At 47.2% G+C, this 17,500-nt stretch overlaps 1 protein-coding gene across 1 annotated transcript in view; it reads right to left on the reverse strand.

The window, feature by feature from the left end:
- Positions 1-17,500, reverse strand: part of LOC138355877 (uncharacterized) — an 84,366-nt gene that overhangs the window by 27,240 nt on the left and 39,626 nt on the right. Inside the window, exon 4 of the mRNA XM_069311426.1 lies at positions 16,927-16,999. Within this exon, the coding sequence (XP_069167527.1) occupies positions 16,927-16,999 (73 nt within the window). The remainder of the gene's footprint in view (positions 1-16,926; positions 17,000-17,500) is intronic.

Here is a 17,500-nt window from a genome sequence, read left to right on the forward strand (position 1 = left end):
CTCGGCGCTCCGAGGAACGCGCTCGGCGCTCCGAGGAACGCGCTCGGCGCTCCGAGGAACGCGCTCGGCGCTCCGAGGAACGCGCTCGGCGCTCCGAGGAACGCGCTCGGCGCTCCGAGGAACGCGCTCGGCGCTCCGAGGAACGCGCTCGGCGCTCCGAGGAACGCGCTCGGCGCTCCGAGGAACGCGCTCGGCGCTCCGAGGAACGCGCTCGGCGCTCCGAGGAACGCGCTCGGCGCTCCGAGGAACGCGCTCGGCGCTCCGAGGAACGCGCTCGGCGCTCCGAGGAACGCGCTCGGCGCTCCGAGGAACGCGCTCGGCGCTCCGAGGAACGCGCTCGGCGCTCCGAGGAACGCGCTCGGCGCTCCGAGGAACGCGCTCGGCGCTCCGAGGAACGCGCTCGGCGCTCCGAGGAACGCGCTCGGCGCTCCGAGGAACGCGCTCGGCGCTCCTAGGAACGCGCTCGGCGCTCCTAGGAACGCGCTCAGCACTTGTTTGATGTTGCCACCGAAGGCGGCTAATTTATTGTGCACCCCATACTCATCCTGTGAGCGGTAGCGCAAAAAAAGCCTTACAGAGGGCACAAAAGGTCTTTATCGGACCTCATCTTAGATCATTTCATAAACAATTTCATCTATCATTCACACCTGATAGTTACAATGTCAGCTAGTTACAGATAAAGTGCTATTACAAGAGTTATATATTTACAGTAAGTCATTAATTATCTTCACCGCTGTACCTTTGGCTCCAAAACACTTTGAACCAAAGGATCATTCCGAATACAAAAAAAAGGTTTTCATGCATGATAAGAGTTCCTTCTAGATACAATCGCTTTGTTTCGCTTAGTACCTTTGTAATAAGTTTAGTACCTTTGTACTAAGTTAAGTACCTTTGTACTACTTAATACCTTTCGCTTTGATACAATCAATTAAAACCACAAATGTCAATAACATTGTTTTAAGAACTATCGTATTAAATGAATTCCTTTCTTGAAGAAACGGAATTTTCATCTCATTTTTATCGGGGCGCTCCTAGGTGGCGTGAGTGACCTTTGACCTTCTTCAAAAAACCAATACGACGCCCCCACCACTCTCCTGATCATCTGCTGGGACGTAATCAGTGCCTTCACTTAAGGGGAGCCAGGTGGTAATCACCTAATCTACGGGATCCACTCTAAAATCGCATCATAAAAGTATAATCTCTCTCTCACTTTAGGCCAGCGGACACTATCAAAGTTATCGAGTGCTTCAGGAGTCAATATAACTTGAATTAGGAAATTGCAATTATACATATATGATATAATTTGTAGGCAATAAAGTACTCAAGCAAATGAAGACAGGTGTAGGGAGCAGGAGACCAGATATAAGGTATCATTTGGGAGATGAAATACTTCAAGAGTCAGAGAGAAAGACCTGGGGGTTGATATCACGCCAGACCTGTCCCCTGAAGCTCATATCAAGAGGATATCAGCAGCAGCATATGCCAGGTTGGCTAACATAAGAACTGCATTTAGAAACTTGTGTAAGGAATCATTCAGAACTTTGTATACCACATGTGAGACCAATCCTGGATTATGCAGCCCCAGCATCGAATCCATATCTAGTCAAGCATAAGACTAAACTGGAAAAGGTTCAAAGGTTTGCCCACCAGACTAGTACCCGAACTGAGAGGTATGAGCTACGAGGAGAGACTACGGGAATTAAACCTCACGTCACCGGGAGACAGAAGAGTTAGAAGGGACATGATCACCACATACAAGATTCTCAGAGGAATTGATAGGGTAGATAAGGACACACTATTTAACACAAGGGGCACACGCACTAGGGGACACGGGTGGAAATTGAGTGACCAAATGAGCCACAGAGATATTAGAAAGAATTTTTTCAGTGTCAGAGTAGTAGACAGATGGAATGCATTAGGAAGCAATGTGGTGGAGGCTGACTCCATACACAGTTTCAAGTGTAGATTTGATAGAGCCCAATAGGCTCAGGAACCTGTACACCAGTTGACTGACGGTCGAGAGGCGGGACCAAAGAGCCAGAGCTCAACCCCCGCAAGTACAATTAGGCAAGTACAATGAAATCACATGAAATTTATATGTATTAATAAGAACATCTTCATTTCACATAATGATATATAGGCTTCACAAACGTGTATGCAAAACACAATTCGCGATTGTCATAAGTTGTAAAGACAGAACAACAATCCACCATCGGGCTATGATTGTACAAGCTCCCCCCCCCAACCCCCCCAAAGATGAATTCCGCAATTCGAATATTCTGTGTATTCGAAACAGCCGTTTTCCTAAATATAAAATTATTATTATTATATAATACAATTTTGTGTATAGTCAGGTTTGGTTCTCTTGGTTAAATAATTGTATATGCAGTACGTGGGTATAGATATATGGGTATAGATAACTCATTTACAGAGGTGGGATTCGAACCGATAGAGAGAGCGAACCACTGTTTGAAAATAAGCCTGTGATCGGCCAGGTATCGTAAGACCAGGAGTCAGCCAGGCATCGTAAGACCTGGAGTCAGCCAGGCATCGTAAGACTTAGGAGGAACACAAGGAGAGTAAGACTTACGGCGAACACAGGCGATTAAGACTTACGTCCAGATCGATGATAAGTGAGGGGGGAGAGAAGAGGGCTGATGACCAGAGGACAACACTATCCAGCCTGTAGGAGGGCGAGACGGCGCTCAAGGGCGAGGACATCCCTGACAGAGGGCTCAGGGCCGAGATGAAGGGCCCCAGAGGGCAGCAGGGGGATGAGGGCCGTGTCGAGGGCCCTGAGGAGGGCCTCGACAGGGCGAGGAGCGGCGAGGAAGGTCTGGATTTAGTGGGAGATCGCTCGTCTTTGACGGGCGAACACTCCAAGAGTTCCACTTTGTTTCTGTCTTTAGGGGGCGATTTGGTCCGTTTGGGGGACGTGTCCTTGGCGGGGGGGGCGTCCTTGGAGGGGGATGGGGCTCGGGATCGGGTTCGGCGCCCAAAGTCCCACCATGCGGCCCCATCCCCGCCATCTCTGTCTTTCGTGGCCGGAGAAATCTTGCCGGATCGGCGACAGTTCCAGGAGAGCGCGCGGCGGTGGTGGTGGCCGGATGTCTCCATGGCCCGCAACCTAGCCGCCCATGGCCGCAGGCACTCCAGGGTGGCACCAGTGCCTCAGGGCCGCCGCCCCCTCACGCCCATGGGCCATGGCCCCACACGCCCACGCCCGCAGTTTTGAAAAGCGGAGCGAAAAATGTTAAATTCCGCGGCCTACGACACGGCCAGTATCCGGATAGGCGGCGGAGAGCCGCTACGTGGGACGATCTGATGCGGGGACAGGTGGACGGAGGGACAGGGACGGTGTCTTAACACCGTCTATCCGGGACTGACAGCCCCCTTACACCGGTCCTGTCACCACCGTCCCTAACATCAGGGACGGGCTCGTCCCTAGCGCCACTATTAAACGCCAACTTCCGTCCGAGATCCGGATAACCCGTCCCGGATATATGTCACCGGATACCTCACAATGTATCACGTGTTAACCGGACGTTTAGGCATCATTTACACACAATACACACACACGATTTCTGGCCGCATCAAATACGAGGAATTATCCAAATTTTCAGATAGCAAAAGAACACTAGCTACAAAAAGCTTTACATTTGGTCTTAAATCACTGACAAAGACACAGAATAGACAATTGCAACACCGCCATAATCACTGCTCAACGATCAGGCCCACGAAACGAGATCGATATCTGCTCATGGTGTAAATTTCCACGATATCAGGCGAGAGAGAGAGCGGCCACAGGAATCAGGGAGGCGGAGAGCGGCGAGGTCCTCTCCCCTCCACGTCAGCCATAACACTGGCATCGCTCTAATATTCCCCGTCTATCCAGCCCACAGAAAACGGGAATTACAGAGCGCTATACCGGTGAAAATGTACATTGTAAACAATAGGATGCTGCGTGCTGTGTACACGAGATGATATCTGTCCCCGGTGGGCGTACCGGAAGTACCAGATGTGTTATAATGACCGACTACAATGACCAGCCCTCCCGGTACTCCTCCCAGACGGCACCTGTGGCTGAGGGCCCCGGTAACTCTTCCAGACACCACCTGGCGGGGCTGGGGGGCCCCGGTACCTCTTCCAGACACCACCTGGCGAAGCTGAGGGCCCCGGTACCTCTTCCAGACACCACCTGGCGATGCTGAGGGCCCCGGTACCTCTTCCAGACACCACCTGGCGAAGCTGAGGGCCCCGGTACCTCTTCCAGACACCACCTGGCGAAGCTGAGGGCCCCGGTACCTCTTCCAGACACCACCTGGCGAAGCTGAGGGCCCCGGTACCTCTTCCAGACACCACCTGGCGAGGCTGAGGGCCCCGGTACCTCTTCCAGACACCACCTGGCGATGCTGAGGGCCCCGGTACTGCTCTCAGACGCCACCTGGCTAGGCTGAGGGCCCCGGTACCTCTCCCAGATACCATCTGGCGAGGCTGGGGGCCCGGTACCCGTATAAATCACCAGCTGGCCGCCATTTTTACCGGCCAATAAAGGCGAAAATAACTGCTCTTCGCCTCGCGAGCATTGAGTGAACGACCCAATTCCGAGCGCTTAACGGAACGAGGAACTTACTGTCGGGAATGTTGGGCTGTCGAAGGTGCTGAGAGCATGTGATTGAAGATGGGGGAGGGGGGGTAGGGGGTCTGGCGGAGGGAGGGGGGGGGAGGGGGTCTGGCGGAGGGAGGGGGGGAGGGGGTCTGGCGGAGGGAGGGGGGGTCTAAGCAGCTGGCGACAGGGGTCTAAGCAGCTGGCGACAGGGGTCTAAGCAGCTGGCGACAGGGGTCTAAGCAGCCTGGGAGTGTGACTACAAGACTTATGCCAGAAACTAGTTACCCCGGGGCCACAATCTCGTACTTAGAACTGCGACTGAAACGACTAATAACTGCCCACAAGAATGACCTGAAGTGTTCAGTATGATCTAGTGAAACCACCGGTGTTTACGACTGGAATTAGATCCTCTCCAAAATCTTGTTATCTATCAGATTCTTACAGTCGGTTTCTACATTAAGTAGAGACCTCCTGGTCTTCCCCTTTCCATTATCTTACATGTCTTAAAGTTAAAAATAATTCCTTTCTTGTATATTTCTGAAGTTATCTGTGTTTACGTTCGTCATTAGCTTTGAGAGACATACGAGCTCTCACTCGGGTAGATCAATTCACGTATATTAGGAAATTCTAATGGTCGTAGGACGTGGTCTTAGAGGCACTTCCATTGGTCATAACACCTTCAACTCCACACATCTCACTGCTGTACTGTTTCCCATCCTTTAGGTACTCCTTTAAGCTTGCAAATTTTGGAAGATACAGTGTATCTCTCTCTTTTAAGTGTCGTATTTCGGTAACTTCGACAAAGCGTGATCAAAAATGTCCAGCGTGACACCCTCTAAATCCATGATACGCTTCCTGGCTACACTTTATCCTCTAAATCCATGATACGCTTCCTGGCTACACTTTATCCTCTAAATCCATGATACGCTTCCTGGCTACACTTTATCCTCTAAATCCATGATACGCTTCCTGGCTACACTTTATCCTCTAAATCCATGATACGCTTCCTGGCTACACTTTATCCTCTAAATCCATGATACGCTTCCTGGCTACACTTTATCCTCTCTCAAGTGTTCCATTATTCTCACTCTAATTACCTTGTCCGGGACTTAGCATGGGCTGTCAGTCTCTGTCTCTGGTCGTGGGTAGTACTCTGACGCACGCAATGCAAAATGCCGCACGCAACTCTGCCCCCAGGAGAGCGGGGCCTCACGCAACTCCTCCCCCAGGACACTCACACACACACACACATTATCGCAAGTGTTGAAGGCGATATGTAATCCTGTTTACACCAGCCGCAGATGTCCGCATGACTAATGTCTGGGGTCTACAGATGTCTAGCACATTCCATTGTCTCTGGGGGGGATGATTTCCCCTTCCCCGCCTCCCCCCATCTCTTGCCCCCCCTGCTGTTTGGGAGGGGGGTCGTCGCTCCCCGCTTCGATAATGAGGTTATGGGATCTATTTTGGGGTTTATCCGTGCAGTGTAACGTGGGGGTTTTCCCTGACCTGTCTCTGGCTCCTGTCTCTTTGGCCCTGTCTCTCTGGCCCTGTCACTCCCGTCTCCCTGGCTCCTCCCTAACACCCCCCCACCCCCCATTCCTCCTACCCCCTCCTCTGCCCCCCATTGACACAGGGAGGGGGGGGGGGAGAATGACCGTGGATATAATCCTCAGAGGGGTTCATTGTGGTAGGGGGCGGTGTGGTAGGGGGCGGTGTGGTAGGGGGCGGTGTGGTAGGGGACGGTGTGATAGGGGACGGTGTGGTAGGGGACGGTGTGGTAGGGGGCGGTGTGGTAGGGGGCGGTACCCAGGCTGCCAGAATAACCCTCTCCTGCCCACCCCTCCCCCCCCACCCACCACAATCACCCCCACACACCTCCACAATCAAGAATAATGCCAAAACTAACACACACAGCGTCAACAATTAAATCATGACAATCAAATGATTTTTCCTTGGACAGAATGCTGGCGCCAGTGGGGGGGGGATGGGGGTCTAAACCCCCCCTCCCCACTTCCCCCCCAATACTGTCCCCTCAACTAATAGGTCGTATTTTGTACCGTATGGTAACATACGATATCTATACAGTCACGCAAATGTCCGCACACTTGCTGGTCTGAAGTCCTTACACCAGTTGATTGACAGTCGAGAGGCGGGACCAAAGAGCCAGAGCTCAACCCCCCAGCAAGTACAACTAGGCGAGTACTTAATACGCTCGCACGCAGCTTTAAAATCTATATATAAACAAAATGAAAAAATAAATTCACATGTACAGAGTCGCGACTTTAAATTGTATTCAATGAATAAAGGTGATATTTGATGTGTAAATCCAACACTAACAGGATTAACATCATAAAGCAGAGTAAATCCAACACTAACAGGATTAACATCATAAAGCAGAGTAAATCCAACACTAACAGGATTAACATCATAAAGCAGAGTAAATCATTTACAACGGTGTTAACCTAAGTGTTCTATACATGAGAATTGTGGTACAGCTGAACCATAGAGCCTTGTCACTTCCGATTTGACTTTTTGTAAGGGAGTCGAGTTAAGATTTATAAATCGATCTCGAAAGTTTATAAGATGGTTATTCAGCTAGTCCTCCAAACAAAGACCCAAAGACCATTCCATCCACCCGACAAACCCCCCAGCTGTTTATGAATGAAAAACAGTTTACACACGACTCACAACTGCTGACGTCCGAACACTTCCGGAACAAGTGCTTCACTGACGACTTGTGTTCGAACCACAACGCTGTAAATGCTTCACCCACGTACTACAAATAATCGCCAACAGAACCTAAACACCTAACCTAACCTCGCCTCACCTAACCTAATCTAGCCTATGTCTATATATGCACAATATGCTATTATAATAATTTATATTTGAGAAAATTCCTGTTTTAAATGAACAGCATTTAAAAAATCAACCCGTTCTCGCAAATTTAATAAGTCAATATTGACTTATTAAATATGTGCATAGGTGACATACTTAACATAATAGATACCCTTAAAAAGATTCATAGAAAATACCGACCTTACCTAACCTTGTAAGTATCTTAAGATAAGCATCTTATAGCTTCGTAATTACAATTATTACCTAACCTATAATAGGTATAGGTTAAGTAATAATTGTAATTACGAAGCAATAAGATGCTTATCTTAAGATACTAACAAGGTTAGGTAAGGTCGTTGTTTTCTATGAATCTTTTTAGGGGTATCTATTATGTTTAGTATATCACCTATGCACGTAGTTAATAAGTCAATATTGACTTTACGAATTTGCGAGAACGGGTTGAAAAAATTATGAACGCGTCTGTGGGGTCGACCGCTGGATGGAATGGACTTGAGTCGAGGACTTGATGGGTTAGTGTGTTTATACAGTGCTAATTAACTTGTTGAGCTGGCGAATGATTAATGTCTATGTAGTTCACATCATCCGTTTTCCTTAATTCCCAGTTATGTCGTGATCATGTCCCCTCTGCTCCTTCAATACGATTGAGAGACTGTTTCATTAGCTTTTCCTTGACAGTTTAATGTGAACTTAGCTGTTCTATATACTTGTGTCAAGACAACGTTAATTGCGTTATGAATCGCTTACGTCTATATAACGTTAAACTGTCAAGACGTTTATCAGACGTCTTACGTCTGTGATGTTCAGCAGTCTAGACGTTTATCAGACGTCTTACGTCAGCGATGTTCAGCAGTCAAGACAGACCCGAGGCCGCTCAATCTAATTATTTTCTTTTCTCAGTTCTTACTAAAAAATGTTAATATTTAACTTTCAATCTCTCTTTGATGGAGTGGCTCCGCAGGGCAAGTGTTCAGAGCCTTTATCTCGCCTGGGAGGTTAGGTTATCTTGAGGTTATCTTGAGATGATTTCGGGGCTTTAGTGTCCCTGCGGCCCGGTCCTCGACCAGGCCTCCACCCCCAGGAAGCAGCCCGTGATAGCTGACTAACACCCAGGTACCTATTTTACTGCTAGGTGAACAGGGGGCATAGGGTGAAAGAAACTCTGCCCCCATTGTTTCTCGCCGGCGCCTGGGATCGAACCCAGGACCACAGGATCACGTGTCCAGCGTGCTGTCCGCTTGGCCGACCGGTTCCGTAGAGTTGTATTTTGTAACTACTGTATTCTCCGCCTACAACAGCCACCTTCCCAGTTTACAGCAGACTGATATTACTGTAGTCTCCATGAAACTTCTTCGAGTTTACCTTCCTGTTGCTGCTGGAGTTTACAGTGAGAATTTCATGATAATACAGCAGTTTACATTGATAATTTTATGAGAATACAGCAGTTTACAGTGAAAATTTCATGAAAATACAGCAGTTTACAGTGAAAATTTCATGAAAATACAGCAGTTTACATTGAGAATTTCATGAGAATACAGCAGTTTGGGAGCCGGTCGGCCGAGCGGACAGCACGCTGGGCACGTGATCCTGTGGTCCTGGGTTCGATCCCAGGCGCCGGCGAGAAACAATGGGCAGAGTTTCTTTCACCCTATGCCCCTGTTACCTAGCAGTAAAATAGGTACCTGGGTGTTAGTCAGCTGTCACGGGCTGCTTCCTGGGGGGTGAAGGCCTGGTCGAGGACCGGGCCGCGGGGACACTAAAGCCCCGAAATTATCTCAAGATAACCTCAAGATAACCTCAAGATAACCTTAAGAGTTATTTTCACTATTTTCCCTTTTTCCTCAGTACCAATGAGAATGGTCATTGTCATAAGAACAAAGTTTATAACACGTCATGTGGTCATTATCCAGGTCAATTATATATTCTAAATTATGATAATTGTCCTGATTAGCTGATTTAAGCCGACCAATCAACGCGGAGCCGCTGCATCACAACGGAATATTAAACTATTATCAAACAAGCAAAAAATTCAGACTCATCAACCCTAAGAATTGTATAATATTTCTTGCAACCCAGAACAACTATCTAACACTCTCTCGGGGTATCTGTTTACTGCTAGGTGAACAGATGATCAGGTGAAAGGAATAGTTGCCCAAACGCTTCTGTCCTGCCACGGGAATCAGTCCTGAAAGTGAGACTTTAGACAACTGTCTCAATAGTTTCACCACACCCTTTCAGTGAAGAGTGCCCAATCACTTCCGCCATAGGGGGATCGAACATCGACCCTGCAAGCAGCGCTCTCCTCATTTCTAGCTGACTATTCTGAAGCTCTAACAACCCTACCTTAACAACCCGCTAACCACGCACTAACGACCCTACTAACGAGCCCCAAATCTAATGATACCAATGATTGGAGGAGCCGAACCATTTTGGCTCTGGCGTTGCAAGCCGTTCTCGCACTTGCTTTAAGTCAATATTGGCTTATTTAATAAGTGCATATGTGACATACTAATTGGTTGTGAATATTTTAGTTTACCTTAAAAAGCTTCATAGAAATCACCGACCTCACCTAACCTTCTTCGTATGTTAAGATAAGCATCTTATTGCTTCGTAATTACAATTATTACTTAACTTATACCTATAATAGGTTAAGTAATAATTGTAATTACGAAGCAATAAGATGCTTATCTTAACATACTAAGAAGGTTAGGTAAGGTCGGTGTTTTCTATGAAGCTTTTCAAGGTAAACTAAAATATTCCCAACCAATTAGTATGTCACATATGCACTTATTAAATAAGCCAATATTGACTAAGTGCGAGAACGGGTTGGTCGGTGGCCGAGCAGTGAAAGTTCAGGGAAAGTAATGCTAGACTCCTACTGGAAGAAAGTTTAGAGAACAAGGCGGCGCTGGTTGACCGGTTGATCTCCTACAATAAAACTCCCTCAAGCTCCTCCAGACAGTTCCAGGAAGGTCACAAGCGACCTTAGACAGTTGGGCAACACTTTCCCTGTAAAAAATTATGACATTCATGATCTTGGAGGAAAAAATACGAAGCCCTTCTTCTTGACTTGCAACTCCGACAAGTATAATCCAACCTTTTGGCTCATAACAGTACCGTATACAACAGGTAGACTCTACACCAACATACACAACAGGTAGACTCTACACCAACATACACAACAGGTAGACTCTACACCAACATACACAACAGGTAGACTCTACACCAACATACACAACAGGTAGACTCTACACCAACATACACAACAGGTAGACTCTACACCAACATACACAACAGGTAGACTCTACACCAACATACACAACAGGTAGACTCTACACCAACATACACAACAGGTAGACTCTACACCAACATACACAACAGGTAGACTCTACACCAACATACACAACAGGTAGACTCTACACCAACATACACAACAGGTAGACTCTACACCAACATACACAACAGGTAGACTCTACACCAACATACACAACAGGTAGACTCTACACCAACATACACAACAGGTAGACTCTACACCAACATACACAACAGGTAGACTCTACACCAACATACACAACAGGTAGACTCTACACCAACATACACAACAGGTAGACTCTACACCAACATACACAACAGGTAGACTCTACACCAACATACACAACAGGTAGACTCTACACCAACATACACAACAGGTAGACTCTACACCAACATACACAACAGGTAGACTCTACACCAACATACACAACAGGTAGACTCTACACCAACATACACAACAGGTAGACTCTACACCAACATACACAACAGGTAGACTCTACACCAACATACACAACAGGTAGACTCTACACCAACATACACAACAGGTAGACTCTACACCAACATACACAACAGGTAGACTCTACACCAACATACACAACAGGTAGACTCTACACCAACATACACAACAGGTAGACTCTACACCAACATACACAACAGGTAGACTCTACACCAACATACACAACAGGTAGACTCTACACCAACATACACAACAGGTAGACTCTACACCAACATACACAACAGGTAGACTCTACACCAACATACACAACAGGTAGACTCTACACCAACATACACAACAGGTAGACTCTACACCAACATACACAACAGGTAGACTCTACACCAACATACACAACAGGTAGACTCTACACCAACATACACAACAGGTAGACTCTACACCAACATACACAACAGGTAGACTCTACACCAACATACACAACAGGTAGACTCTACACCAACATACACAACAGGTAGACTCTACACCAACATACACAACAGGTAGACTCTACACCAACATACACAACAGGTAGACTCTACACCAACATACACAACAGGTAGACTCTACACCAACATACACAACAGGTAGACTCTACACCAACATACACAACAGGTAGACTCTACACCAACATACACAACAGGTAGACTCTACACCAACATACACAACAGGTAGACTCTACACCAACATACACAACAGGTAGACTCTACACCAACATACACAACAGGTAGACTCTACACCAACATACACAACAGGTAGACTCTACACCAACATACACAACAGGTAGACTCTACACCAACATACACAACAGGTAGACTCTACACCAACATACACAACAGGTAGACTCTACACCAACATACACAACAGGTAGACTCTACACCAACATACACAACAGGTAGACTCTACACCAACATACACAACAGGTAGACTCTACACCAACATACACAACAGGTAGACTCTACACCAACATACACAACAGGTAGACTCTACACCAACATACACAACAGGTAGACTCTACACCAACATACACAACAGGTAGACTCTACACCAACATACACAACAGGTAGACTCTACACCAACATACACAACAGGTAGACTCTACACCAACATACACAACAGGTAGACTCTACACCAACATACACAACAGGTAGACTCTACACCAACATACACAACAGGTAGACTCTACACCAACATACACAACAGGTAGACTCTACACCAACATACACAACAGGTAGACTCTACACCAACATACACAACAGGTAGACTCTACACCAACATACACAACAGGTAGACTCTACACCAACATACACAACAGGTAGACTCTACACCAACATACACAACAGGTAGACTCTACACCAACATACACAACAGGTAGACTCTACACCAACATACACAACAGGTAGACTCTACACCAACATACACAACAGGTAGACTCTACACCAACATACACAACAGGTAGACTCTACACCAACATACACAACAGGTAGACTCTACACCAACATACACAACAGGTAGACTCTACACCAACATACACAACAGGTAGACTCTACACCAACATACACAACAGGTAGACTCTACACCAACATACACAACAGGTAGACTCTACACCAACATACACAACAGGTAGACTCTACACCAACATACACAACAGGTAGACTCTACACCAACATACACAACAGGTAGACTCTACACCAACATACACAACAGGTAGACTCTACACCAACATACACAACAGGTAGACTCTACACCAACATACACAACAGGTAGACGCTACACCAACATACACAACAGGTAGACGCTACACCAACATACACAACAGGTAGACTCTACACCAACATACACAACAGGTATACACAACAGCTATACTCTACACCAACATACACAACAGGTATACTCTACACCAACATACACAACAGGTATACTCAACAGGTATACTCTACACCAACATACACAACAGGTATACACTACAACAGGTATACACTACAACAGGTATACACAACAAGTATACACAACAGGTATACACAACAGGTATACACTGCAGGTATACACTGCAGGTATACACTGCAGGTATACACTGCAGGTATACACTACAGGTATACACTACAGGTATACACTGCAGGTATACACTGCAGGTATACACTGCAGGTATACACTGCAGGTATACACTACAGGTATACACTACAGGTATACACTACAGGTATACACTACAGGTATACACTACAGGTATACACAACAGGTATACACTACAGGTATACACTACAGGTATACACTACAGGTATACACTACAGGTATACACAACAGGTATACACTACAGGTATACACTACAGGTATACACAACAGGTATACACAACAGGTATACACTACAGGTATACACTACAGGTATACACTACAGGTATACACTACAGGTATACACTACAGGTATACACTGCAGGTATACACTGCAGGTATACACTGCAGGTATACACTGCAGGTATACACTACAGGTATACACTACAGGTATACACTACAGGTATACACTACAGGTATACACTACAGGTATACACAACAGGTATACACTACAGGTATACACTACAGGTATACACTACAGGTATACACTACAGGTATACACTACAGGTATACACTACAACAGGTATACACTACAACAGGTATACACTACAACAGGTATACACTACAACAGGTATACACTACAACAGGTATACACAACAGGTATACTCTACACCAACATACACTACAGGTATACACTACAGGTATACACTACAGGTATACACTACAGGTATACACTACAGGTATACACTACAGGTATACACTACAACAGGTATACACTACAGGTATACACTACAGGTATACACTACAGGTATACACTACAACAGGTATACACTACAACAGGTATACACAACAGGTATACTCTACACCAACATACACTACAGGTATACACTACAGGTATACACTACAGGTATACACTACAGGTATACACTACAGGTATACACTACAGGTATACACTACAACAGGTATACACAACAGGTATACTCTACACCAACATACACTACAGGTACACACTACAGGTACACACTACAGGTACACACTACAGGTACACACTACAGGTACACACTACAGGTACACACTACAGGTACACACTACAGGTACACACTACAGGTACACACTACAGGTACACACTACAGGTATACACTACAGGTATACACTACAGGTATACACTACAGGTATACACTACAGGTATACACTACAGGTATACACTACACTAACACCACGCTCCTAGGAACGTCAGGACTGACCAATGGTAAAAAAAAAATGTTTACCAATTATTGTTACAAAATACAGCAGGAGCCAATGACAGCTGCAAGGTGTGAGAGTGATTACAGCTTAACCAGGTCATTACCAATGACGGCTCTTAAGCTTTACCACTAATTACCTACTTGTAAAGGGAAGAAACACGGAGTCGATCTGAGAGGGGATACGAACCCACACCCCCCTCGACACCCGAGACGCAAGCTCTACCCACTGAACCACGACCTGATTATCTTACAACACAAGACTGGCAGTTAACAGGGTAATTTCAGAGTCACGACCGTTGTTCGGGTATCGTTAGTGATCTGCCTTACCTTCTCATCAATGCTTAATGGATCTACAGTTGCTTAATGCATTCTAGCATTCTACATTTTGTAATATTCAGGAGTTCCAGAACGTTCTTAGAACCGAACAGAATGCCAGGCGCCCATTGGTAGGGCGGTCGTCAAGCCCTGATAGTTGTCTATATATTTTTTTAAGGTCCGCTGGGACAGGCCCTAGGGTCTATAAGGTCCGCTGGGACAGGCCCTAGGGCCAATAAGGTCCGCTGGGACAGACCCTAGGGCCAATAAGGTCCGCTGGGACAGGCCCTGAGACCTATAAGATCCGCTGGGACAGGCCCTAAGACCTACAAGGTCCGCTAGGGCCTACAGGTCACTAGTACCTACTACAGGTCAAACCCCTACTGGCGTAAATCTGTGCACTCATGCATGTAGGTTACATAAGCCTATTAAAAGCACTACAATCACCTCCTGTGTGGTTGATTGTTCAACACATCCCTGAACAATATGTTCAACAGATCTCTCACCGTGTCCAGAGAGGACAGAAGAAATTATACATGCTGGTTAGCACAGTAAATGCCTGGCTACGTCTGTGGTTATGGGGAACTGTGAGGTACCCCCTCCCCCCCCCCCCCCACCAGGAACTATGAGGCAGCCTCGAGTGAAAGCCTTAACGCTAATGAGGTCACCGCTAACGACCCCCTAACGACCATTCAATCTGTATTCTTTTGATTAAGATATCGACCTGGCCATGCTTTTCAAGTCCTCTAACAAGGGCTAGTAGTTGTAGGCGCCCTGGAGGAGTGGCTATCTTGAGGTTATCTAGAGATGATTTCGGGGCTTTAGTGTCCCCGCGGCCCGCTCCTCGACCAGGCCTCCACCCCCAGGAAGCAGCCCGTGACAGCTGACTAACACCCAGGTACCTATTTTACTGCTAGGTAACAGGGGGGGCATAGAGTGAAAGAAACTCTGCCCCATTGTTTCTCACCGGCGCCTGGGATCAAACCCAGGACCACAGGATCACAAGTGGCCGTCGAACCTTTTGGGCACTTCCGACTCCTGTTACCAACCAAACAGCATTCCCTCTTTAGTCATATCTTAACAAGCTTCCCCCTTTGAAAGACTATAATTACTGCTGGGGTGATTAGAGGCGTAGCTGAGGACTGGCGCCCAGTCAATCCTCCCTGGCTAGGGTTCGAATCCCTTCAAAGTCGGCGGGGAGGAGCGAGGCGGCAGTTACACCGTGCACAACCGTGTCTGACAGCTGAACATGACAAGATTGTATAAATTATCTTCAGCCGGGCGGCTCCTGCGTCCTGGCCCTGTTCTTGGCCCTGGCCCTTGGACGCTGGCCCTGGCCCTTGGACGCGGCCCTGGCCCTTGGACGTGGCCCTGGCCCTTGGACGTGGCCCTGGCCCTTGGACAGTGGCCCTGGCCCTTGGACAGTGGCCCTGGCCCTTGGACATGGCCCTGGCCCTTGGACATGGCCCTGGCCCTTGGACGTGGCCCTGGCCCTTGGACGTGGCCCTGGCCCTTGGACGTAGTCTTGGACGTGGCCATAGCCGGACCCTTCAAGCCCTGCGGGGCCACTAAACAATAAGGGCCACCCCGGGCCACCCCCGGGCCACTATAAGTTACAGTTTTGTGCTCATTTGCATATTACATTGATGCTAAAAGCAGTTTCACGTCTGACACCTGTTTTCCCAGAGGTGAAAAAAAGCCGAGCGGACAGCACGCGGGACTTGTGATCCTGTGGTCCTGGGTTCGATCCCAGGCGCCGGCGAGAAACAATGGGCAGAGTTTCTTTCCCCCTATGCCCCCCTGTTACCTAGCAGTTAAATAGGTACCTGGGAGTTAGTCAGCTGTCACGGGTTGCTTCCTGGGGGGTGGAGGCCTGGTCGAGGACCGGGCCCCGGGGACACTAAAACCCCGAAATCATCTCAAGATAACCTCAAGAAGATCCCCCCCCCCCAACCCCCCCCACACACACACATTTCAGATTTACACGCACCCAAACTCAGCGACATGTGAAGGCTGCGCTTGAAACAACACAAGAGTGAAAGAGGGGTACTTACATCTTTAGGAGTTCGGTAGTAAGCTCTCCGTCTTTTCAATTTGCTCTTCTTAATCTTTTCTGACCGTTTGGGCCTGTAGGGAGGGGGGGGGGGAGGGGGGAGAATTAGTCAAAAACATTATCACGATTATTGAATTAATATATTAGATAAATCATCACTATCTCATTTCACCTATTTTATCAATTCCTACAATCACCCCTTTTTATCAATTCCTCCAATCCCCCTATTCCTCCAATCCTCTAATAAAAGGGGGGGATTGGAGGAATTGATAATTCCTCCAATCCCCTTTTTATCAATTCCTCCAATCTCCCTTTTATCAATTCCTCCAATCTCCCTTTTATCAATTCCTCAATTTCCCCATTTTATCAATTCCTCCAATCCCCCTTTTATCAATTCCTCCAATCTCCCCTTTTATCAATTCTTCCAATCCACCTTTTATCAATTCCTCCAATCCCCCTTTTATCAACAAAATGAACAAATCCACAAGGGCCGTGACGAGGATTCGAACCTGCGTCCGGGAGCATCCCAGACACTGCCCCTTTTATCAATTCCTCCAATCCCCCATTTTTATCAA

The sequence above is a fragment of the Procambarus clarkii genome, chromosome 6 (genome assembly GCF_040958095.1).
Source record: "Procambarus clarkii isolate CNS0578487 chromosome 6, FALCON_Pclarkii_2.0, whole genome shotgun sequence".
NCBI lineage: Eukaryota > Metazoa > Arthropoda > Malacostraca > Decapoda > Cambaridae > Procambarus > Procambarus clarkii.